The sequence below is a fragment of the Hipposideros armiger genome, unplaced genomic scaffold, assembly GCF_001890085.2.
Source record: "Hipposideros armiger isolate ML-2016 unplaced genomic scaffold, ASM189008v1 scaffold_340, whole genome shotgun sequence".
Classification (NCBI taxonomy): domain Eukaryota; kingdom Metazoa; phylum Chordata; class Mammalia; order Chiroptera; family Hipposideridae; genus Hipposideros; species Hipposideros armiger.
In genome coordinates this window covers 1,740,515-1,768,299 of record NW_017731690.1, presented here as the reverse complement: position 1 = coordinate 1,768,299, position 27,785 = coordinate 1,740,515, and the positions used below count along the sequence as shown (strand labels likewise).

The 27,785-nt window shown below is 34.4% G+C and overlaps 1 protein-coding gene across 1 annotated transcript in view; it reads left to right on the top strand.

The window, feature by feature from the left end:
- Positions 1-27,785, top strand: part of PTPRK (protein tyrosine phosphatase receptor type K) — a gene marked incomplete at its 5' end in the record, with an annotated part of 136,273 nt that overhangs the window by 9,810 nt on the left and 98,678 nt on the right. The window contains 4 exons of the mRNA XM_019661220.1: positions 13,902-14,204; positions 19,461-19,570; positions 20,552-20,753; positions 24,252-24,357. Of these exons, the coding sequence (XP_019516765.1) occupies positions 13,902-14,204; positions 19,461-19,570; positions 20,552-20,753; positions 24,252-24,357 (721 nt within the window). The remainder of the gene's footprint in view (positions 1-13,901; positions 14,205-19,460; positions 19,571-20,551; positions 20,754-24,251; positions 24,358-27,785) is intronic.

Sequence of the window (27,785 nt, the reverse complement as noted above, 5' to 3'; positions counted from 1 at the left end):
GTCCTTGAGAAGTCATTCATATTAGAAGATATATAAACAATAAAACTTTTCAGTCTTCCAATAGCTTTACATTCAAAACAAGAATTCTTGAAAATTCCAGTACTGGTGTTTAATGATATATTGAAAACTTCACTTGTAGAGAAAAAGAGTTTGCATTCACATATGAAAATGAGTGGGTAGACTCAAGGGATTTGGTTTAGCAGAAAAGCTTTATGCTCAGCTGCATTATTTATTCTTTTTGTAAAGTTTTCTATTTGTTAGATTTCTCTTAGATTTTACTGCTGGTTTTATTTCAAGTTAGATATTTTTCCTAGTAACTTGCATACATATTCTTCAAGAATCAAAAAATGGGCAGAGTAATCTAGAAACCATGCTTTGTTTTTCTCAAAAATTATTTTAGTTGACATTCTGAAAATTATCAATGAATGCTTTTACTTTCTGCATAAGGAGTGGAGGATGGATAAATAGCCACAGTTGACATGTAATGGAGTTTCGGGGGACAACCCTCCCCATACTTTTCCAGGATTTTCTTCTTGTAAGTGATAATGCTACTAGACCACTAATACATACTATAATTATAATAAAGTGAACAGACACATTTTATTAATCAAATGTACCAGGTATTTATCTAATCTCTTTTCATATAGTACCTTATTTTATCTTTACTATAATTGTAGATATTATTTTCCCCCCATTTCGTGAATTCCAGAATGATGCACATGGATGTTAATTAAGTATTTGCACTTAAGGATCCAAAAGTCCAATTCCACAGCCTGTTCACCTATGTCATATACATGTATTTTCACAAAGAAAGGTCTCTGCCTTCCTATTAGGCCTACAGTCAGTAATTTAAGACATATACCACATGTAGAAATACATAGAGGCTAGGAAATATTCTTGTGAAACTTGTTCTAGGCCACAATAACAAACATGCTAGTATGAATAAAAGCAGTGCCCAAAGGGACTTGACTTTGGGAGTCAGAGAGCATGATTGGCAGTAAATTCATAGTAAACAGTACTGATGCTGGCTGTAATTAAAGAATTAATTCTTAGGCCCCCATGTGAATGAAAAAGAAGCTTAATATGTGTTTAATGATATCTGTTCTACATTGTAACCTAAAACAAAATCAATTGTTTATAAATTAAAAAATATATACAAAACATATAACTTTTAAGCTGGAATATCAAATAATCTAAGGCACCAAAAGTCTACTCTTCAACGATTGACTTCAAGGATATTTCCCCCGCTCTATCTTGATGAGGTTTGTTGACTGGTGAAAAATAACTCTCCAAATAATCCACAAAGAAAAGGTTTATTCGGGAAAAGAAAAAGAAGCAAGACCACCACCACAGTGTGAGAAAGCACACCTCCAACATGGGGCTCCAACAGGGGGCTCCAACCTGCACTGGCAGCCCATGTGCAGGAAAAAAGACCCGAGTTCCAAGATGGCTAATCCCTTTATTCTGATCCCTCCCCCAGAAATTACCATAAGGATAAACTGGAAGTCAGGATAATAGAGTTAACAAGGGGCCCAGCTCCACCCATAGTCCTCCCAACTCTATGGTTAAGCATCTTAAGATGCCAGTTCACTTTATCAGGTTTATTTTGATATTTTATGTTCAAAGTCCTTAAATTTCATAACAACTCTTTTAGGGTAAAATCATTTAAAGTTAATATATTCACCACTTTCTTACTCTATTCTTAGCACTGAATAAGAAGTAAGTGAAGTATTGGGTTGTCGGAAAAGTCATGATGTATTTTTCTCTATGTTTTTCGTTGCAAAATGCGTCATGACTTTTCTGACAACCCAGTAGTAAACACATGCCTTGCCCTGGAGAAACTCGCTCTCTAGTTTGGAAAAAAAAAAAAATGCTTCAAAGATCAAAAAACAATAAAAGGCAGTCAAAATGAGTGTCATTAATCTAGCCTGATATTCACAATAGGTAAAAAAATTAAAGTAAATTTTAAATTTCTAATTTCTAACATTAAGTGTATACTTCCTCTGTCAAAGATGACCTTAGTTTTTCAAAGGTCTAAAATAACCTTTTCTTTTTCATTAACTTCTCTCAGTAATTTGCTTCATAAGCATTAAACATATTAAGGCTATTTCTAGAGGATAGATATGGTTAGTCATTTAATTTCATTTTATCACTAAATTCAGACATAGGATATTAATGGTGGCTTCTTTTCTGTTATAAAATATAACCTTCAGTCACCAAAAATTTGTAGCTCATTCATTATGTGCCAGGAACTCCCAGACTGCAGTAATACAGTGGTTCATTATTCATATATATGCATTCATTCATTTGTGAATACAAATATTTATTTAACAATATGTAACAAGCATTTGAGTATGAGAAGACAGGAAATAATAAAGATAAATAAGTAAAATACCAATGACATTAGATGGCAGTAGTGCTAGGGAGAAAAATGAAAAAAGTGAACAGATACTGGTATTTAAATAGGATGGTGAAGGAAGCTTCACGAAGAAGGTGACACTTGAACCAAGCTCCATAGCAGGATAGGGAGTAAGACAAGTGAATATCTGGGCAACATTCTAGGCAAAGAGAAGAACAAGTGCAAAGGCCCTGCCTGAGGCAAGATGATACGTTCCAGATTTGAGTGGCATGAGGAATGGGAGACGAGGCCATGTAGGGTGAGGTGCGAGGTGGGTAGTACAGTGAGCAGGACCTAGAAACCCACTGTGATGACTTTCACTCTCTCTCTGACTTAGGTGAGCATCACTGGAGAGATTTTCAGGGCCCCTCTGACATCTTGAGAGAGGGGAAAACGAGGAAGCAAGGGTTTATTCCAGTTTAGTTCAGAGACAATTCAACTAATTGCAGCCCTAGGTGATAGATTAGTGGCTAAAATCAAAGAAATAGCAATGGTGGAAGTAGGGATAAATTATCAGATTTTAATCTTATATTGCAGAGGGAATGGGCGGAATGGATGAGGAAACGGATGTGAGGGCTAAGAAGGAAAGCCTTTGAATGACTCTAGTTTTTGGCCTGAGTAACTGGACTTATGGAGTTATTTTACTGAGATTGGGAAGGCTGCTGTAGGAATAGGCTATAAAATAACATTTGTTTCATCTTGAAGATTTTTATTTGAGATACCCATTAGGCAACCAAGTTGAGATATTTGGTAGACAATTTGAATATATGAACCTGGACTTGAGAGAGAGGTCCAGCTGGAGGTTAATATCAAAAGTATTTACCTTCCTCAAGTGCCCTTTATTCATCCTGACATGAATGGGTATAGTGATAGAAAAATACTGGAAATGTGAGTGGAAGCTCTCCTTTCCTGTCCAAAATGGCAGCGAGGACTTTCTGAAACCCTATTATTTCTGAGAGTGCTTCATATCCACTTTCTTCACAATGAAAACACTTGTTATCCTTTGGAAAAGAGCTTAATTAGAGCTAGTATGGTGAAATGACTTATCGTTCCTGCCATGAGAGTTTTTGAATTTTGTTTATCCCTTTGGTCCAATAGTGCTGTATTTTTACCTCGTTAAAGTACAATTTACCTGAGTGTGGGCCTTTACATTCACCATATTGTGAGTTGTGCACATGAAGGAGTCATGTCATTTATTTCTTCTTCTGAAGGAACTAGTCTGGCTATTTGTATTTACTTGCTAAATATTTGTTGAAGTTAATTGTTCCAGTATGAACTGATTTAGGAACTCATTCTGTGTTTTAAAAATTAGCTGCATATTGCAAACATATTAACATTAATTATTTTAACACTTATTTATTGAGCATCATTTCTTCAAGTTCCATTTTACATGTACTATTTATCTCTATAGAGGGTGCCAAAAAAAAGTATACATATTTTAAGAAAGAAAAAAATTATGCTCATGGTAACCCCTTTGAGCACCTCTTGTAATTGCAGAAGTCCAATGTGACTTGTATTCATCTTTTGTTATTGATATATATTGAGTATTACAATTTAATACAGTTTTTTCCTTTCTTAAAATGTGCATACATTTTTTTGGCACCCTCTGTATGTACAGCATAGTTTCTATTTTCAAGTTTGTATAGTAATATAGGAGACCTGAACACAGAGAGAATGAAAGCTACTATGCCTTAAATTCCTTAGTAAAGGTACAGATAAAAGTCTCTGACAATTAAATATCACCTATTATTTTGTCAGGCTTCCTGGACAAGCTTTCACTGGGAAGATAGTCTAGTTTTAACTGGACAATTAAGTACTTCAATCAAAGATCTACAAGGGGAAGATATTCTAAGTGGATGGAATGAAATGGACAATAGTCCATGTGGGGCAGTTCTGCAGTAGCTTTTGTGTCTGTTGAATGGATTAGCTAGAGTGTAGGGCAGTGGGAAAACTATATGAGATAAAGTTGTGTTAGGGATGCTTGTATGCACTGTGTATTAGGAGATACTTGGGTTCAAGGACAAGAAGTTTTCACAGTATTTAGTTAGCCTAGGAAACCTTCAACAATGTTTTAAGTGGACAAATTATGTAATGAGGACTGTATTTTGGAACGTTTGCATGAAGAAAGCACTGGAAAGTACTGTTAGTAGCAGGGATTTCCAGTGGTTCTGGTGAGAGAAAATTAGATCCTGGATTAAAGAGATGGACAGAAATGCTGTAGAGTTTATGAAACGATGTGCTAACTAGATTCGATAACTGATGGCGGTTATGAGGATCAGAGGAGCCACTGATATTGTCAAGGTTTTAGTCTGGGGACTAAAGCCTTTAATAGTAGCAGGAAGGTTAGAATGAAGCATTCATGAAAGAAAGACGATGAATCGGTTTTGAACATATTGTACGTGAGCACCCAGATGGAACTCTTTTAAGGCAGTTTGAAATTCAGAACCGGAATCCAAGAGATGGGTTGAAACTGGTCATAATAGATGTGGATATAGAGTGTGATTACTAAAGCACCTTATGTACAGGACAAGCTTCTTCTGTGAATATATAGAAACTAGTAATTTCTACATAGTACTTTAAAATGTGGCCTTACTAGGACTTATTTGTGAAACACAGGAAAGCAGTCTTCTAAGTTGTCATTTCTGTGTGTCATTATCATTCTATGTTTTCTCGTGGAATCATTTGAAAATATTAGTAGATTTTAATAAAACATATCTTCATCTAATATCTTGCATAATGTACTTAATGATAGGTATATTACTTTTTATTTGTATAATTTAAGGGGATTTCATTTTCTTTCAAGGCCAATATAAAATGTTTTGGAACATTGTAGAACCCTATAGACTGACTCAAGGCAGTTTGTGCTGTAAACCTAATTGTTGACTATCTTTTTAAAGGTAAGGGAATTAATTCTTTAGAATAAATGTCAAGATAAATTACCTTTTACTTATTTTCTGCCTTATGTGTTGTTGTATGTAGAACTTATACATATATGGGATGTAATTAGAATAATGAAAGATACTGCGCAAAGGAGCAAATATGGAATATTCAGAAAGCCATAATAGAACATTAAGACTCCCCCTCCTTATGTTGGATAAGTGTGTGGATGCATATTAATTTTTTTTTCTGGACATCCTCAGACCTTAAAATAATGGACATAAAATATATAACAGTGCTTTAATAGTTTCTAAAGTGGGAACATTCATAAATAGATTTAGTTACTAACTTTATAGTCACTAGGTTATTCGCAAACTTTAAAATGATCATCTTTTTCAAGTAATTAAAGAAAATCCTCATTCCTTTATCTTAAAAAAAGATCATGAATCTGCAGTACCAATAGAGGCTCAGATTTTCCAGGTAGAAGTGGAGTTTATCATTCTTATCGCTTGTCAATTTCCTAATTTACAAATGAGCTGAAGCAATTAATCCTTTCAAGACTCCTGTATTAATTACAGTCTTAGGTAGGTTTCCCTTTGGCTTTGTAATTCTTTTTGCCACATTTTCACTGTGTTGACTGTCTCAGCGTGATGCTTGTTGACATGCTGATTCATGTTTTCGTCTGCTAGATAGGTTTTATTCATCTAGGAGAATGAGTGCAAGGAGGTCACACCTTATCATCAGACGGGCGTTTCTAGTGTGTGTAGGCCATATATCTCCTTTAAATTCAATCTCTGAAAAATGTACAGGGATTTCTGCAGCTAAGCTGTGCAAATCGATAAAATTTATAATCAAGACTGTCTAATCTCTAAGCCTAATATAAAGCTGCACAACTATTGATTACATGTGAAGGATCTGCGAGCTGTTAATCACGCATGAAAGCACTGAATAAATGGTGGCTCCAGAAAAGGAAGTGGACAAGTAATCATGAACCTGGCCGTCCTTATCTTTCCACTCCCCTGAAGCAAGCATGTTACCAGACACTCGCATTTTATGAAATCAAATGCGTGTGAAAGTATGTCAATGGCCATTATCACTTTTGGAGTTTGTATACTATAGCTTTTTTTCTATCATGATTTAGAAATGTTTCTTCTTTCTTAAGAAGTGTGACCAAAAGCAAATTATTCTACTAAATACGTTTCCAGAAGGAATGAAATAAGGACCTAGGTCGATGTATTGAAATCATAGTCTGTGAAGAGCAAAATGAGCCATACATGCTTGAAAGATCATAATGCAGTTGCTGTGCCTTTTTTGTGGAAGAGTGGGAAGGCAGGAAGTTATGTCATAACCTCACTTGAAATGGGCCCTCTTAAAATTTCATTAACTAAATACATGTTATAATAATTTTTCTGATTTGAATAGACTGACTCATTTAAGTACAGGTATAAGATATTTACAAGAGCGCCGGCTGAGTGGCACGTTGGTTAAGAGCTGGCTTGGGATGCCAGAGGGCCCCGGTTCAGATCCCACATATGAGGGCCAGTGACACTGCCCTCTACAGCTAAGATGGTGAACAACAGCTCGACCTGGAGCTGGGCTGCCATGAGTCGCTGGTGATGGCAGGTGGTTTGCCATGGGCTACCGTGTGTAGCCAGCAGCCAGGGTGAGCAGTCAGCAGCTGCCGTGAGCGGCCGTCCGAAAGCCAGCGACTGATCTGCCTTGCCAGAGAAGAGCGCAATGATGGTGCCAACTTGGGCCAGTGAAGCAACGTCCTCCACAACTAGACTGAAGAACAAAAAGACAGCAACTTGTCTGTTCCCTTTCCCCCAATTCCCCAATAAAAAAAAAATCTTAAAAAAAAAAAAGATGTTTACAAGAGAGTTATGTAGTTGAGGAAAATGTGTACTATTTTTGCATCTAAACAGTATTACAGGGATTTATATAATGTATACATAAATGTACTTTTTTCTGTCATGCCTATCCACTCGAGTAAATAAATTTAGACTGTATTACCGATTGTCTTTTATATACACCTACAAAGTCATATTCATATAAATAAACTATTTTAATAAATGTTGTGTTGCAACAATGGAGCAGGGTAGTGAAAAACTACTACCTCAATTATTATAGCTCTGAAAAAATGACTGGCGTGTTTTATCACTCATAGAGTTATTAATCCAACATTAATGTGTTAGTATCATGGGAGCGTAGTGAAAGAGCTGAACCTGCCCTCCAAGAGCATATAGGAAATAAGACACAACCAAATTAATTTAAAGTCATTTTTTTAAAGCATATACTGTACTACCACAGTATCTGGCATATGTGAAGCACTTAATAAATGTTTGCTGTTATTACAAAAATAATGCTAAATAAGTAGGTTCAGCACAACCTATTACTAGATAAATAACATTTGTAAAGTATCGGTCTGTGGAGAGATCACTGACATATAATCTTCACATAAATATTAAGGTACTTTACAAATGAGATTAAGAATAGGGATTATATAAAAATATTAAGCAACAACTGGCCAGAAAATCTCATCTGGGGTCTAAAGCAAGCATGTATTGCTTATACTTCTGGAATGGTGGGCTAGGAACCTGTGATGACCTTGGCTGGCTCAGAAATCTACTTGTAGACTCTATTGACCGATCCAGACTGACCTGTGCTCATGCGACGGGGAGAACTCAGCTCTGCTCCGTATGTATCATGTATTCTAGAATTGATGGTGGAGGGAGAAGAGCAAGCAGGGTTGTAAAGGACTTTGAGATACAGCCTGAGAACTAGCAGGCCGGCACTTTCTGCCTCACTCAGCTGACCAAAGCAGTTATCACAAGGCAAACCCAAAACCAAAGGATGAGGAAATAGACGCCATTTTTTGGGTGGGAGGAATTGCAAAGTCACATGGCAATCAGTGTGAACAGAAGGAGAGGTGAAGCACTGGAGCCACAGAGTTAGGTTCTTTAGTGGTATTTCCATGATCAGTTCTTGACCTTAAAACACATTAAAATTATTTGCTTTGTTGTTCAGAAAAGAAAATTTTCCAGGCATAGCCTATGGTTCAATGACTGTGCTTGACATACAAAATATTTACACTGTTTTTTTAGGACATCCTAAGAAGTAGGTCATTTACGTATCTTCTTTTTGGGATAAAGAAGGCATTGAAAAATCCTCTCTCAAGTTTTGTAATTGCTATGTACAGATCCTCTAAAGTCCTCTTTTTTTTAAAAAAGATTTTTTTAATTGGGGAATTGGGGGATGGGAACAGTGCTGGGGAATTGGGGGAAGGGGAACAGACAAGTTGCTGTCCTTTTGTTCTTCAGTCTAGTTGTGGAGGACGTTGCTTCACTGGCCCAAGTTGGCATCATCATTGCGCTCCTCCTGGGTGAGGCAGATCAGTCGTCAGCTTCTGGACGGCCGCTCACGGCTGCTGGCCGCTCACGCTGGCTGCTGGCTACATACGGTAGCCCATGGCAACCCACTGCAGCAGGGGCTGCAGCCTATGCCGTGGCCTGCGACTCACAGCAGTCCAGCTCCAGGTTGAGCTGTTGTTCAGCATCCTAGCTGCAGAGGGCAGTATCACTGGCCCTCATAATTGGAATCCGAACCGGGGCCCTCTGGCGTACCAAGCCAGTTCTTAACCATCGTGCCACTCGGCTGGCCCTAAAGTCATCTTTTTTTTACATACTGTATATCATGACAAGTTGTTTTCCATATTTTTTAGCATTATGTACAAGTCACTTTACTTTTTTGCATCTGATTGTTTTGCTAATTTTAAAATAAATAATACAGCTTATTTATACAGTAAGAGTAGATTATTATATTCTCTTTTCTTAATTTAAGAAAAATGCCTCTTTTTTCTATTTAGTATAGGCATTTGTATAGTTATTCAAGTATAGGCATTTGTCTAAAGAGAATATTTTATTTTTTAAGTTTTATTTAAATTATAAAACATAAGTGGGATATGCAATATTAGAGATGAATCAAAGTGGATTCATTGATTGTAATTACATGTTTCTTCCAACACAGCCTAATATTATTTGATAAAAAATGTAAGTGAAAAGCATTAAAGGATCTCCAAATATTAAAGTGCCCATATTTTAAGAAACAGGTTTCATGATAAGACATTCAGTAGGATTTATCTTTTGGGAAAAGAATTTTTTTTGTCTTTTTGTCATGTCATTTGGGTATTATTGTTCTTTAAAAACCAACTGATTTCCTTGACATTATTGTAGAGAGGATGCAAATATTAAGTTTATTAGAATTATCTGATGAACTTCAGTAAGACTCTTGAGAGCAGGAAAGATAACTGGTTGTGTTTTAATTTGATTATGTGCTTAGTATTGTTGTGATGATACTGGCTCAGTAATTATTGTGACTGCAGGATTGCTGAGTGAGTGAGCCATGCACCCTCGTCACTCTGTGTCCTCTGAGTCCAAGCATATCATTTCAACTACACAGCCATAAAGCCAAAAGAGCTGACAGTTGGCTTGTGATTATTCCTGGACCTGAGGCTCCCTTGCATTACAGTACTAATCAAGTCATCTCACCAACTTATCATTAACTCAAATTGACCCACGGGAGCAGAGATGAAATCTTTTTTGGCAAGTCTAATGATGTTGTAAGGTTGAAAGGATGCGCAGTGTAAAACCTTGATTATTCTCACTTCCTACTAGTAGAAAAGCAAAGATAGAAAGCATCAATAGGGAAAAGTAAAAGACAGTATCTTCCAAAGACTTGAAGTGTTTTCATCCTCTAAAGGATATCTATGTGTTTCTTTTCCTTTTTACTCGTTTTAATTCACCTTTGTTCAAAAATTTCATCTCAATTATTATTTTGTTGTGGTGGTTTTACACTAACAAATATTTTCTCTGACAGTCAGAATTCACGTTCCTTGTGTTTGTTTTTATAAAAGGAATGCAAATTGTGCTTTGCAGTCAGCTTCTAGGATTTCTGATGGAAAGGCAGCCAAGAGCACAAAGCTCCTGTCATGCCTGAGTGTTCTTAGTTTGTGTATCTTTGACAAGATCTTCCTTTTTTTCTTGGCAGGAGCTTTGGGACATCTTCTATTTTTCTCTGACTGACAGCTGGATAATAAGTTTTATCATTAAAAACTGATTCTAGGGAAATATGATCTCTGCCCTTGATTCTCTTGTAGCTGCTAAAGCTTTTGTTTTCACAGTTCTTTCAGAATAACTAGAGATTATCACTATAAAAGGACAAGGATATTGACCTGTCATGTCACGTGTTGTTTAGCAAGTACCAAAATATTGAATTCCCTATTATCTGTTATCTAGAACCACTTATTAAATCATCTAGCTGTTGAAAAGTGACTCAAAGTCAACAGGTTTTGACTGTTCATGTTACCTTTATTGTTCTTAACCTTCAGAGAATTATTAAGTAGTTCTTTTTATCCTACTACGTTGAGCTGAATATTTAACATATAAATTATTTCAGGCATAAACCCCATACTGGATCTATTTACAGTTAAGTAAGGGCCATGATATGTTATTTCTTTATTTACCTGTTAATTCTATAATACTGGTCATAAATGTGATATGTAGATTTTCTGTCATTTCTTTTTATTTTATCTTGATATCAAGTAGCCTTTTCTACTATAATAACTAAGAAATTGATTTAAAATAAAAAGAAAAGGAATTGGAAAAGTTAGTAAACCTGACTGATCAACATTTGGCAGGAAAGATAAACCAGATTACACATTTCTCATTGCATATGCTTTTTTTCTAAATTGAATAGGTGTTTCCTACGATTTATTAGCAATGAAAGAATGAATAAAGGAGAGCTTTATGCAAATTTCGTTGTATTTCTGTTTACAGAGCACTTAACAAGAGGAGTTAAGATTCATCATTTAAAGGGTAGAATAGGAAAGGACTAGATTTTGCTTATACCAGGGGTGCCAAAAAAATGTATACAAGTGGACATTTTGGTCCCCGTTGCTCAAGTAGTAGTTCACCTAGTAGTTCACCATCATCAGAAGCGCCTGGACGCCGATGGTAAACACTATGAGCACCTCTTGTAATTGCAGAAGTCAAACTTGATTGTATTTATCTTTTTTTCCAGTATATATTTAATATTACAATTTTAATAGTTTTTTCCTTTTATAAAATGTATATACATTTTTCTGGCACCCTCTGTATACACATGTATACATACAAATGTGTGTATGTCTGTATATGTATTTGTGTGTGTGTTTACTTTCTGTGTGCGTTTCTGAATATGCCCCTAGGTGAGAGTGCAATTATATTTTAAGTTGCTATTTTAGTAATAACAGCATAGTTTTCAGCATTTATTCAAGGCGTTGAGAAAAATATAGATTTAAATACCGTATTGACTTTGTAGATACCGTATTCTTTGCCTCTTGGAAAACTATTTCTTTCCATAACTCTTTATCTGTATCAGTTAATAAAGTATTAGTTACTCAAAGTATGATGGTGGTTTACACACAAGGTATAGGATTTATAAAGCTATTCTTTCCTGATTTTTAAATGAGAGTTTTTAATATAATTTGTATAATTCTCAATGTACCTACCGTTTAAATACAGAAAAGAAAATCCTCACACCAAGTGAACCCTATGTATTTTTTACATAATACTTAGTGAATATATCTTTTGTAAACTCTTAGAATTGTAAGAATTGAGGATGTAGAGCTACTCTCCCTTCTCAGTGTGTAAGCTCTCTAGGTATTGCTTTTCAAGTTGTATTAGAATATAGGGTGAGTGCAAACTGAAAAGTGGGATAAAATGAAAAGATGGATGGGAGAAAGCGACTTCTTGGAAAAAAAGAAATTCATAAAGGGGGGAAATGTCGGATTCAAAATAGGAAGTCTATGAAAACAATAACCTAAATACTAGTTCTAAAAATTAAACAGAGGAATAAATGTTTATTGGTGTTTGCTCTCATTGCTGTATGGGAGATTTTTATTCATATACTCCAGGTATTTGTGGGGGAGGGGATCTTGCTTTCTCATTATAGATGCTTTTAGAACAAAGTATGGCCTAACTTGAACATGGCCACCAAATTGCATCTGGTTGTTGCCCAGCAGGCAGCAAAATCACATTTATCTGGGAATCTTAGGATGAATCTAACTGAACTCCCTGGTCAGCTGGTGGGCAGTGGTGCTGATGACTGTTTTCAGTGTAACTAGACTGAACTGAAAGTCTCTCTTGTGGCTGGTAAGCAAAATGTTAGCACACAGCTGTTAGTAAAACGTTAGCACATATAAAGAGATGTTTTTAATTGATTATAGAGATCCACATATTTCCCGCCCCCTGCTTACAATACTTAAGGTAAAACACAGACAACAAAAGTGATAAAACAAGGAGACTGGATACTGTGAGCAGTCAGAAGACTGGCAGGCAGCATTTCAAGCCTAAGCACTGGATTCCACCAAAAATTAATTGGCATGTACATATATATGTATTTTTGTAGTTTTGAGGTTTTTTAATTAAACCACCACAGGGTATTTCCCATCGTACATTAAATACATTGAACTGGAATCCCAATTTGGATTTGCCATCTGTGTACCATGCTCATTATTTTTTTCATAACTGAGGTTTTCATTTCAAAAATCAAAATTTATAAAAATGCTAAATTTGGCTTTTTTGCATTTCTTATTTTTCTCATTTTCCCCCTACTGATTTCCATTTAGCAATAGCATTGACTGTCTGAAGTGAATTATGGGAGGCCCCAACAAGGCCTTGACCTTGGCCTTGACTTCAATCTCTTTGTCAAATCAGTGTATTAAAGTTGTGCTGTATATTGTTTTGTTTACTGTGTAGACTTTGCCATGACCATGACTTTCATGGAGTAATTATTTTGATAAAGTTAGATGATTAAAGTCAGTCTTGCATGAGGGAAGAATACACTTGGGAAGCAGTGATGAATGGACTACAGTCTTTGGAGTGTTTAGTTCCACCATCATTTTCCAGTTGAATGAAAATTCACCCTCTAGTTTGGTTTGGGTGACAATGAATGGATTGTCAGACCTGAGCATTTCCTCAAAAAGATAGAAAGGAATCAAGAAGGATAAATGACAGTGTGAATATCCACATGTGTTCTTGCAATTTTTCTCAGATATTTTTCTGCTTTGATGAACAACATCATTACTGAAGTAATAAATGTTAATTAATAACTGCATGATTTTTTTGTAAATGGAGGTTTCGTGTTACAATTAGACTAATTAGTACACAGCATAGCTTGGTGACATGACAAATCATAGAGTAGAACATGTTGACTTTTATCCATTTTGATACATTGGCTAATTCACTTGCTCAATATGATAAAAGGAAAGATGGGGGATTTGGCAGTAACAACAGCAACCACTACAAAGGCTTTGTGGCTACATTTTCAGGATTTTATTTTCCAACATGTTCCTGAGTACCATGAATTGTTGACATTTTGCATTTTACTTCTTTTCCTATTGGTAAATCCTAGCCCCTCAGCAAAATGTTCAAGAATAAAATCATGAGTAAATAAAGAAAATGAGAAGAAAAGGTGACTTCCAAATTTCCTTGGTTTACACGATTTTGTCATGCTCAGTGTTTTATTTTCCCAAGGTTATTCATTGTAAAGTTGACTGCTAGCTGTGTGTCTTCCATTTATTTTTCAGAACCTATGCGAACCCCAAAGACTTTAAAGATTGCCGAGATACAGGCAAGACGCATTGCTGTGGACTGGGAATCCTTGGGTTACAACATTACTCGTTGCCATACCTTTAATGTCACTATCTGCTACCATTACTTCCGTGGTCACAACGAGAGCAAGGCCGACTGTTTGGACATGGATCCCAAGGCCCCTCAGCATGTTGTGAACCATCTGCCACCTTATACAAATGTCAGCCTCAAGATGATCCTAACCAACCCAGAAGGCAGGAAGGAGAGTGAGGAGACGATTATTCAAACTGATGAAGATGGTATGCTCATATTTTGTTATTTTTCAAAACAGGAAATTATATAACAGGAATTATGTAAATGCTTCCAGTTTACCCTGGAGGGTGCAAAATTGAATTGGATTATTAAATCTGCTAAATGCTCTTAATAAGGTTAACTTTGGCGTTTGCCTTTAATAAAAAAGCTTAATACTCTTCAGAGAAGCATCAAACTCTTATGAAATGCACCTCTACTGGTTTCTGTTTTCATACAATGTTAGAGAAGTAGCAACTACACTAAAAGTTTAAATAAAGTTTTTCTTACCACTGTTCAAATACAATTTTCACTACTCATGTCACTATAGTTATCATCTATTGGCAAAATGCACTTAGTTAAAAAAAATTAATTTTTTGCATGTTACAGACCAACAGCAGTAGCTTTCCTTTTCCTTACTATTTGAAAAGAGCACTGTTTCCCAATTCTATTCATTTTTAGATGGCTTTATGTAATCCTAAATATAAAAGAAGGTCGAAGTTTAAATAAAGGCCCTAATCAGATATTGGCAAGCTATCCTCTTATCCATCTTTTTACCATCCAATTAATTGAACTATAGTTTGCCCAATTTCTATGTTTGTTACTTCTGAATTATTAAATTATAGGAACAAACATTTATATTAATGTTATCATATACAAACGCAACTGTTATGGCACTATAGTATGTCAATGTGAATATGAATACATTTTCTTATGCAATATAAATGTATCTGATACAAAAAAGTATACAAATGATAATTTTGTAATAGTAGCAATATCGTATTCTTTCAGTATAAGGCATTTCAATTCCCAAATTTCCTTTTAGGAATAAAAATGTGTAAGAGGGTTGCATGCTATATAGGAAACTGAGACAATGCTGAACTGGGAGTCAGGAAGCATGAGTTTTTCATCTTGCCTCTAATAACTCTGTAACTTTAGCAAATCTTTTCACTGCTCTAGTTCTCCACTTCTCTATATCAAAAGTTGAAATTAGATAATTTCTAAGGTCCATTGCTTGCTAAAATTCTTGAATGGCTTGTCAGCAGGGCTACGTTTCTATTTGGGTTTCAGAAAACAGGATGTAATTCATACCCATGTGTTTCCAGTTCCCCTCAAGTCCTGAACTTGAGGCTTCGTTGTAGACGTTGATGCCTACCAAGTATGAGATTGCTATAAAATAGGTCAATATACCATAGTTTCTAGAAATCTCCTTATCGCCTCAAGCTTTCTCACTCTGAAAAGAGAAAATAAAGGGAAGTGAGCTCTTTAACCTTCTATGGCTCAGACTTTGAAGGAAACAATCAATATTGTTTTGAAATTATTCATGGGGTTATTCTCAAATTCCTAAAGTATCAAAGAACAAACCTCAGATTTACTTAAGATAAATGTACTTTTGTCATGTTCGAGGTAAGCAGCTCAGCTATTGTTTGAACTTGAACCTAATTGAAGCAAAATAGCATTTTAAACAACAAACCTTGCTCTAATGCAGAAACACACACTCATATTAACCTATACACACACACACACACACACACACACACACACACACACACGCTTATGCAAGAATGTATAGTTAGCATAGTTGTTTCATAGGTGGGAAATGGGAAATCTAAGCATAGATTCAACAGCCCTGAAAAAAAACTCTATCTCATTTCATAAGTTGGGAAATATATTAAAATACCTGTATTACACTAGACATTTGGTAGCCCATGTTTTTAGTGATAAGAATATACTCACATGCTTTATTGCCTACACTTAAAATTTAAAAAACAAAAATGTCCTAATTGATAATTTTAGATCCAATTACATGAATTTTGTGCTTTAGCCATTCACTTTCTAATAGTATTATACATTTTGATGGTTTTCTTTGGTATGGTGTTTTCACTTACCTTTCTCACAAACTGAAGAATAAAGTCAGTTTTATACAATCATTTTTTTAATATTTCATTAAATATTTAAATGTATTTTAAGGTACACATATATCTAGATTAATAATTAGGAAGTGAATTGTTATGGAATTTTAAAATTATGTCTTAAATTGATTATCCTTATGACTATATTATTTTTTTATCCAGGAACAGTTTTGTAACAGTAAAATGACATTATTTATTCTAAGTTCAATATTATTTTCTATTCTAATTTTATTTTAAACTCTGCTTTGAAGCATATTTTATTAGTGCTGATGATACTGAGTTGCATATTATTATTTCAAAGTATGGTCTCAAACTAATTCCTTCTACTGTGAGTTTATTTTTGTTGTTGTTTTTTCTTTTTTCTTTTGCTGTGTACATAAGATTAAATGATTGAAGTACATACTTTCTATGACATATTTACAAGTAACTCAGTCTTCAAATCCACCCATGTGAGTTCCAGTTTCTACATAGAATGCTTGATGTGTCTTGATGTTCCTGAGGGGGGCATAGAATATCTAAATCATAATCTATGGCTGTGAAGAGCAATGGATTATAATGATCTAATTAAGCCAATCTCACTAAATTATTGCTGCCCTATATACATAGAAAAATAATAAATTGTCAGCCACCTAATAAAATAATATAATTTCATGAAAAGAATTCTGGGAACATCCATAAATCATGACAGCAAAGCAAGAAAGATTTCCTACCAGACCCTAAGGTAGAATTTATATTTAATTTATTGCATACAGTTTTTAATGCATGGGTAGAATTTTTTTGTATGAGATTTTGTTTTCATTTTCTATTCCAGCATTGATAAAAATCAATATTAAGAAGTCAGCTCAGCAGAAAATCCTGGTTTGGATATAGTTTTTTGCTAATACGGAGCTATTTTTAAATGCACATTTATTACATTTTAAAACTTATAATGCTTATTTAATATAATCTTGCCCCACCCACATTTCTTTTCTTTTCTTTTTTTCTATTTTGTGAGTTATATTCTAAAGGTCTTTCTTATATGCAAAAAAAAATTGAGCTGAAACAGCTCTCAAGTAAATCACAAGAAGGGGAATAAAAGTCAGCATTCTGTCTCCATTAAAAGTTGCTGATGTGGAAATGTGAAGTGACATTCCCTGCGATATGAAGACTGCGATGATGGTCTTAGTAAATTCATGTTGTCTAAACATAAATTATAAGTACATATAGATGTCAGTGCACAGACATTGTCTTCCTTCAATTGTAGAAAGTTATTGAATATAATTTTTCTGTACCCATGCCCCATTGTCCCATTTGTTTATGTTTGTGTTTTGTCATTCACCTAAGGGTAGTTCTTTCTCTGTTCACTTTAGTTGTCCAGGTGCTATATAAACAGTATGGCATTGTCTTGGCCATGATTTTCCCACAGACTTTCCCTCTTAGATATACGACCTGTAGGTACTTGAAATTAGCCCTATTAACAAAGAGGAACATGTGTAAGAAGAGCAGAGAAATACACACACTCTAGGGAGGCTACTCTCCAGTGTTATTCCTCACTCAATGCAGAATTAGGGAACCACTTAAAACCATCTCTATTTTTGAACAATTTGAAATACATCCATTCCATTTTATGGTGTTTATGGGCCAATTTGTGTTTGGTAAACACAGGTACTAAGTATACACCATCAAATAAAAATTTACTCAATTTATTAATGGAGGTCTTGCCTCCTCCTTTCCCCAACAGCCACTTTCTATGAGAGATGTGGAAAGGTGAAGGAATATTTTTTCCTGAATTACAATTGTAAGCTTATGTCATCTGAGTAGAATAGAAACAACAGGTACTCTCTTGGAAAACAGACTAATGCCCAAGGCAGCCTCGGTAGATGACACTTATGGCACACAGGGGCCATCCCAGCCTCTCTACCTTGATCAACTGCACAGCCTGTGCCGATACTATAGACTGGGTAGGGTGTAGGTGAAGTGGATGTCTTTGGTTAACTCCTGCCTGAGACCTCAGTTGACAGATGCATGAACAGATCATGTGAAGGTCAGTGCTGACCTCTTTTCTGTTTATTGTGGGTTTCCTTCCTTTATGAATTTATTATTAATGTTCCAAATTATGTTGGCTGTCCCATAGGTCATAACATCATTCATCATCCCTTTGTAGATTGAAATAAATCTTACTCTTTTGACATAGCATTCAGAATTTCTTGCTGCTGCTAACCACGATGCAATGCATTTCCTTTGATCCAGTGATTTTTAATTTATTTCAATCCTTACAAAATTGCTTTATGCTCTGAAACTACATTTCTAGATAATGTCATGTGTGAAGCTCACTGAAATGTAATATTAAGGAAAAATATTAATTGGAAAGCATACTTCCCCAATATTAGGTCAATATTTTCAAAAGAAAACAATTTTAAGCAAAGTAAGATGGAAAGGATATATTTTAAAACATTAATAGAACAAGAAAGTGGTTATTTATGTGAATAAATAACTATACTTAAATTACATGTATAAAAAAAGACGATAACAAAAGTATCCCGTATCTTGTATCTTGCCAATAGAAGCTGACACATCATTTATTTCTGCCATTCAGTGTTGTCAGTTACATGACATTTGCTAATACAGAATGAATATTCCTCAAATCTTGTCATACCGGGGGACACTTCAAAACTAGTTAGACTGATTTTTGAGTTTTAAACAAATAATGATGTTATAAAATGGTTTGATTCTTAGTTTTGAAAAAGTGAATTTCATTTGAAAGACTGAAGCAATGATATTTGAACCTATTTATCTTAACAGTTTTTAAAAAAAATTGTAATAATCAATGTATCTCTTAAATTATAGAAAATTTAATAACTAGCTATAAAAGTCAGATTGCCTATCACTGGGCATTTCAGTTCAGTACTATATAATTTGCCTTTTGCGTGTAAGGAGTGTTAGTTATTATTATGATTCATTATTTTATGAACTTTGTTTATGGAGACTCTTTAGGGGCTTATAATCTTCAAAATATCTGTCAGGGAAATACAGCTCTGTTTATGAAACAAATTACAATTGAGATTTTCATGGTATTAGAGGTATGCAACAGAGAAAAATAGACAACACAATTTATTTAACCCTGTAAAGTGATAAAATACTCTTTAGAATAAAAATAACTTTGTAGTTGTACATTTTTTGCATTAAAAGCTGATAGACTTACTTTAAGTTCCCATATATTAAAGTCAGGAAACTGGTCGTGTAAGATTATTTTCTTTTTAAAGACACATTTATATTTATTTTATGAATTTTTAATTTGGTTTATCTGGCTTACATGATTTACTTTTCCTGTTTCTGATATAAAAATTCTTATAACCGAAATGTATGGATTTATAGTGCCTGGCCCTGTACCAGTCAATTCTCTTCAAGGAACATCCTTTGAAAATAAGATTTTCTTGAACTGGAAAGAGCCTTTGGATCCAAATGGAATCATCACTCAATATGAGGTACTGAGAGAACAAGGAAGTTAATTGAAATGTGTATTGAAGGGAGAGTAAAAGGAAACGGACAGAGGGAAATAAGGGGGAAAAGTAAGTGAGGATTAAGGGGATAAAATCATTGTTAGCTCTCTTCTGCTTTACTTTACATTCATTGATCCCAAAATTTAATGTAAAGACAAACATTGTGTGGTATCTAGAATTTTAAAATTCTTAAAGTAAATGTATGTTTTCGTTGTTGTTTTAGGGAAGCAGGATTGGTCTTTTCAAACAGACTTACAGATGGATGTAAAGAGGGAATTTTTTTAAAATTAAGAAATTTAATTTTATTCTGTGATTTATGGGAGACCATTGAAGGGATTCATACCAAAAAAAGCAAAATATATTATAAATCTGACTATGCCAGAGCTTTATCTCAACTTTGAATCTAAATTATCATATTTTTAAATATGAGAAACTCAAAATAAGGAAGAAAGGATCATTTTAATTGTACAAATGTGTAGTTTTGTTCCTGTGTAGTCAGTGTTGATTAGAGCATTAAAAGCTTAAATTCCTAGTGGCTGCAGAGTGCATGATGGGAATGGAAATCAGTAGTATAGTCTTGTAATTTGTGACTGTATCAGCATGCTTGATTACTGTTTACATGAAATGTATGTAACTTGGACAATGCATAAATTAATTATAACAACCATTTGTTGAACACTTTCATTGTTTCATATGCATTAAAATATGTAACTATAAGATTATGCATTCACAATCTTTGATAGACAAAAATAGATGTATATTGGTCCAATCAGATATACCTCTAGGTGTATCTGTCGATAGATAGATGATAGATAGGTAGGCAGACAATAGATACAGAATAACAGCTCCATAACCATATCAAAATGAGAAGAAAAAGAATTGAAAAAAAAATGTGATTCATTCCATATAGATGGCTTTGAATGACTTATATTGGCTATTTAATAGGAAATATATTTCTTAAAACAGGTTAGCTACAGCAGCATAAGATCTTTTGATCCTGCAGTCCCAGTGGCTGGACCTCCACAGACTGTATCAAATTTATGGAACAGTACACACCATGTCTTTATGCATCTCCATCCTGGAACCACGTACCAGTTTTTCATAAGAGCCAGCACAGTCAAAGGCTTTGGGCCAGCCACAACCATCAATGTGACAACCAACATCTCAGGTATGCAAATAAATAGAGGATTGTTTTTTTAATAGCATGGCCTCGGGAATCACATATACACTGAGTGTAGTTCAATTCCTTATTGAATCTTTAATGTAATTTATGATTGAAGGCACTTTAAGTAATTATTTAAATACAGGTTATTCTTGGTTATATGTCTAAACCCAAATACATCTGAAATAGTTATTTTAATTGACAGCGGTCTTTTTAAAAATTACATTATATCTTTCTTAGTAATCTATTAAAGTTTAGTATCTATGCTAATAGGACTATAATACTTTTGAGGAATTTGTAATTATTATGGTATCATACCTTTACTGTAAATGGATTTAATCAAAGAATGGTAAAAGATCTTTACTATTTTAGCACCACATACCTTGTCTCTCTGTCCCATTTGCACAGACATTCTGATAATTGTAAACAAATATGAGCTTTTCTTTCTCTGAAATCTCACATAAATTTATCTAAATTTCAGAATGGCAATGTGTTAGGTTGATAAATAAATATAATTAAATTTACATAAATTACGCTAATAATTTCATAGTTTGCATTTGAGTAGATTGTTTAAAGACGTGGTTTCTCCTTCAATCAAGTTGTCAATTAGACCTGCTTAAATTTTTGCCAAGAATTAGCATTGTAAAAATGCCCTAAATCTGCTCTAGCTCATGTAATGTTTTATATTATTTGTTTACAATTACTAAAATAAATATATAGGTAACTGAAGAGTTAAAATTTAAAAACATCAACTATTTAACATGTTAAAATTAAAATATTAAAGTACTAATTTTGAATTTCTAAGTTCTTTTTGTGTCTTTATGTTTATTTTTATTATATTTCTACATAGCACATATGAATGGTGTAATACATCATTAAAAATTTTCTACGGTTGTTCTGAATCGGTAAGGAAGCAGTAGAAGGAAGCCACACAATCTTTTTAAGTCTGAAATTTTATTTGAAAAGATTTTTTATATAACACAAAACTTTGAAAAATTGTATCATGAAAAATCAGCTATAGTTTCAGTATGAGCTGTGGTTCCTTTGTATAATATTTGATTTATATTAATATCCTAATAAAGAAGAATATTAAAGTATTCATCATGTTAGAAAGTAGCAATGTATTAAATTTGCTAATTTATTTCCTAATGGAACAACTCTAAATCATCAATTTAAAACGTTTGTTGAGTCACTTTACTATAAAATATGACTTGGTGATATCATAACATACTCAGACATGTTTTCTACCCTCTAGAATTAGCAATAGTGCTATAAATGAATAAGATCCTTCAGCAGAGATGTGTACAAAATTTACATAAACTGTAAAACTGATAGCATTGAACAAATGGACATTATTGAGAGCCATAACAATGGTTCTCATGTGGTTTTTTGTGTTGAATAGAAAATTTATAATTAACTACTGAACACCCATTTAGCATTTTCTTAGAATTATTTAACTGCAGTTTCACTCGAAGCAAATTGTGTCCATGGTGCTTGATTTGAACTTTAAAAACTTGGTGTGATCACTCTATCTTGGGAACATATACTAATCAGGCTCAGGCTGATAAAATTTAGTTGCGTATGTAGTTCTAAATGTGACTTGAACTTTTCAGGTAATTTATTGTTATTTATCCATTGAGTCCAGTAATTATATTCCTTAGCATTTTAAAAGCAGTTTAAATAAACATGAAATAAAGTTATTGAAGGAGTGATACTTGGGGGCATTATTTATATGTTTGTGTGTATGTATGTATGATACATATATATGTAATATGCATATATATAGTGTGCATATATAATATCTATAGATTCTAATTCCTAAATAACACTTAGATAATTTGCCTCTTTATAATGTCACTATTCCTGCCTTTCTATCTGGACCATATTTTAAACAGATCGTTGACAAATCTTCCTAAGCAGTATCCGTGCCTTCAGTCTTGTGTTGCTCCAATGTATTTTTACATTGGTCTTTATACAACATATATTTTCTTCTCAAGTTTAATTTTTTTTCAAAATCTACTATATGGTATCCAGAGAGATAACACCCACACATCCATGCATGGGTAGCGTTTGTGGCTCTTCATCATAGATAGAGCTCCTTCCATCCTGCAGTCCTACCTGTGCGTGAGCACAAAGCTCCAGGCTTAGGCTACTGCTTATGGTTGTTGGAACATACCATGCCCTTTCACATTAGGTGTCTTCAAACATACTGCTTCCTCTCTCTGGAATTTTATTCTATGCTTTCTCTGCCTGATGAGTTTTTATCCTAATTTTAACATCCAGCTCAAAGCATCACCTAAACCCTGAAGTCTTCCCTGTTTTATCCTCTCAACCCCCAACACTGATTTAGAGTAGTGATTCTTTAAGTGTGGTCTTCTCCAGGGAAACCCGCTAAAAAAACACGTTACCAGGCCCCTCCCTAGACCTACTGGATCAGAAACTCTAGGAAAGAGAGGCAGCGAGTTTTATTTTAAGAAGCCCCCCCCCCCCCGGTGCTTCTGATCTCACTAGCTTGAGATCCACTCATTTGGCAAATTAACATCTTTGTCTTTTGGACACCTAACATTTTGCTGTAAGTTTTTGTAAGACTCTCACTCTTAATAAACTGTGATCCTCTACTTATAAATGTCAGACTACACTTTATTTTTCTTTATATTTATAGCAATTATAAAATTTGACACATAGTATGCATTTAATAAATGTTCAATGAATGAGTGAACTAGTTAAAAAAATTCTTAGATGCCATTGGTTCTGTTATTATGATAAGGCACACATTTCACAGGTTATATGCTCCTTCAAACATCTTTCTGCATGGAAATAGGCAAAAGACATTTGCACTTACTTTTTCACCCAGCTCATGATTAGGAAGTCCCCACCCCCCAAACATTATCAAATATTTTGAAAATTGATGTTTCTTCTTTTCAAGAATCTGGCAACTAATATACTAGTTCGTGGTAAACAAAAACTAAAGTTCCCATTTCCATTTGGCACACTTCCTTGATGTGTTTCTATTGCAACTATGCTGGTGAAAATAGACCCAGATTTTAATGGGGTTGTTTCACAACCACTAGATTATAAATAGCACCTCCTCACCCGGCAGTCCTTACCTCAGTTCCTGTCATTCCTATCTCCACATCTCCACGTGCAACTCCACGAGGACTCCAGAGTCTGTACTGTTACCATCTTCATCCCATCCCGTCATTGCTGATTTCAAGGCCTCAAGAAACTAAAAGCTAAAGCATCTTCACAAAGTGTTTGGAGTGTGTGTCACAAGTTGCCAAATTATTATTTAAATGTCAGCAACTCTTGGTTTTATATGTCTTGCTGCCTTAAGTTCCCAGGGTTAACATTCAGTGGCATATGTTATTCAACAAAATAAGGTATATTTTAGATAATTAAGTACTACATTGATTTTTCCTTCAGCCAGGATGATTTATTCAACCTGAACTATCATATATTCCTGTTAATTGATTGAAACTTTTTTTTTCCCTTATCACTCATCAGCTCCAACTTTGCCTGACTATGAAGGAGTTGATGCCTCTCTCAATGAAACTGCCACCACAATAACTGTATTGTTGAGACCAGCACAGGCCAAAGGTGCACCTATCAGGTAAGAGGAGGAAATAAGAGTTAAAGGAGAAAACAGCCAGTAGGAGGGATGTTTTCTCATAGTTGCTTAGCAGCCAATATAGTGAGTGGTTCATTTCTAAGAGATGGTCATTTGACATTTACTGTCAGAAAGTTTTATTTCTGTTTTGTTTTGTCTTTGTTTTTCATTTGGACAAAGCTTAAAGATAGACTTGTAGTTAAGAGTAGAATACTAAGGGGCTTTTTGAGATATTCATGAACTGAATCATTCACCTTGCTGTGCTGTTTGATTTAAGAGCTGCTCTTTTATTTATTTTTTTTTCTCTAGTCCTATTTCATTTCACTTCCTCTATTGGTATCTATGGTATATGAGCTGTGAAGGTTTTTGTCAGAAATAGAATGAGAAAATACCTCTGGTCCAAAGCATAAAATCTGTTCTGAATAATTTCATATGAATGATTGAAAAATAGGAAGCTTTGAGGAAGTAAAAGGAGAATACTTATAATAAATGTAGCCTATATGACCTTTTAATTCCTAAATGACTGCTTATCCGGAATTCCATAGTAAATATTAAAATTCAATTTGCTATTTCCTTTATCTTTTCATTGTTAAAATCTCCCATAGTAACCTCCTCTTGCATAAAATTGGGAGCCATGTTATTTTCAGGGATTGAGTGAAATTATTCCAACCATTTTAATTTATGTACATTTGTAATTAGATAAGTATTTAAAACTTAACAAGTTTCCATTTGAAATTTTTAAATTTTGTAAATACTTTGACTTTCATACTTCTATTGAGAAATAAATCAGGACATAAAAATCAGTGCAGGTATTTCATAATTGAGTTTTCTCAAGTAGTTTACATTTTCATTTATTAAGAAATAAAATTCATCTTCATTCTATGTGTAAAATGAATACATTTGACCTTATAAGTACATACTAGCCATTCAGGCAATCCTATATCTATCACTCTAAAGAAAGAAATATTTTTAATTATATATATATATATATATATATATATATATATATATATATATGTATATAATATATCTATCTATGTGAGTTCATAAGGAAACTCTTGAGCCCTGTCTGGGTTAAAATAAGAGGAATACCACACCACAGGAAAAAAAGAGATGACTGGATACACTTGTAATATAAGTACTTGTAAAACACTGGCTCCTTGAAAATGCAAAGTGCTATTCCTGAATCAATGACCTGTGAGTGAGTCTGATTGCTGATCCAAAGGAGAGGGAGAAAATGCCTGTATTCAATATCTTTTTCTGTTGATAAGTAATCAAGATCACTTACATGTTCCTACCTGTGATGAAATTTACTTTGTAGGTGTTCGATTCTGCTCCTGCTATTTAAATGAGCTGCCATGTACTTGCGTTTATGTTTTAAGAGTTATATTCAAATGAATTCAGCTTTACTTAATATAAGCTGGAAACAGTATATTATTGTTGCACAATTGTGCTACATATAACTTACACTAATTCTTTATTCATTTAATGAATTTATTGTACCAACATTGATTGGCCATGTGTTATGTGCCGGGCACTGTGCTAAACACTGTAAATCAAAGATAAAATGATCACAAACACAGAGCCTGGATCCAGAATGTCATGGACAATCGGAGGTGCCTGCAGCCTTCTAAATCCTTTGCTCAAGCTGGTGCTCCGGAACCTTGTTGAATTAATAAACATGCTATCAATAACATATTTTAAAATCAAAACTCTTTCTTCAACTTTGTTTAATTACTTATCACAAAATTTTTAATGACCAAGAATTTATATAATCTGAATTGATGGTTATGCAAAAATAACCCCTGAAAATCATATAGCCTCTTCCTCCGACACAGAAATTCACCTCCTTGCATATATTGGAAAGACATTTGAACTTTTCTGGAATTGAGCCCCATGTGTGAGAACTCTATATTTTACATGTTGGAGATTAGTGTTCAAAAAATAAATTTTAAACCAGAATACTACAAGAAGAAATGATTAAGTGATGTATAAAAACGATGTGTTTTAAGAGAATGTTCATAGCAAGGAGGGAAAACCTCTTTTCCAACTGATAATCTCATCCCATCTTGTCCATCTTTAGTTTTTTGTAATGACTGACCAGCTATCTGGTATCACCTACAGGTTGGGGCCAGGTGGCAAAGCCAGACTAGTGTGGTTGGGCAGTTTGGCCTCAGATCAGCCCTGCCCTCTTTGCTTTTTGAATCTTTCAGGATATGGTCCTGTCTTCTTTCCACTGACCACATTCCTAGCTTTGGTATTGTCACCAGTAATTGATGGCTTATTTTGAAGCTTATCTTGTCCAATGCTCTAATTTCTTAGAAAATGAGGACCCAAGTTGTAGGATTTTCAAAGCATTGTGTTTATGGCCTGGTCCTTCAAATCTTTGATTGCATCTTCAATACTACTTTCAGATTCTTGAAATTCTTGTACTTTCCACCCAATTTCTTTGTTATTTATGTCAGCCTATCAGAATCTCTTCTTTGCTAATGCTTCTTGCCATTTCCACTCTGTGGCCCATCTCCTCCCCTCCCAATAAAAGCCATGCCGATTTGCGCCCCAGCTAAAACCCCCGAGAGCAGCCATCTGTTAGCTTTGCTATCATAGGCTCTAGTCACTGGGTTCTAGCTTCCCCTACTTTATAGCATAGCTAATCTCTGCCAGACTGTGTTTCACCATCCATTTTTCCAAACTCCAGTGGAAATACCTGATTCTTTCTTTTCTTGCCTTCCATATGTCAAACAAACTCCAGTTCCAAAACCCTCTGTCATAGCACCGGTGAAAATCTTGTTGGGTAGAGTTTGTCCATTTAGTTTAGTTTAGTTTTGTTTAATTTGAAAGGTAACGTTACCCATGGTTTCTGTAAATTCATTCATTCAATAACATTTAATATGTGCCAGAAGCCAAGCTGGATACTTGGAATAGAAGACCACATAAGGCAATTTAGGGCATGCCCTCAAGTGCAGCAGTATATTACAAGGGAGATAAAACATGGTTAAAAATAGACCTTGTTAAAGATAATGCCAGGATTTCAAGATTTGTTATTCAGAAACTGGTAGTTCCTCTTACAGAAACAGATAAGTCATGAGAGACCTGGCCTGTGTGTTTAAAGAGTGAAGAGATGGAGAGCAAAAAATACAATGTCCACGACGACAATTAAACCTTTACACTGTAGATCATCACAGTGTTGACTCTGGGGCAGTTTGAGAATGGTGGCAGTGAGATCCTGGAAAGTCTGTCCATAAGAGAAATAACTAAACACTGGAGCTGGGGAGTTTCTCCTGAAGTTTTAAGGAGATGTTTTAGATAAAAACGAAAAAGTATACGATTTTATAAGACTTGTTATTTGATATCACTAAGAATGTGTACAAGTTGAAATTATAACCAAATTCACAGATTTACTTACTAGTTGTGCTAAAAACAAAAAACTC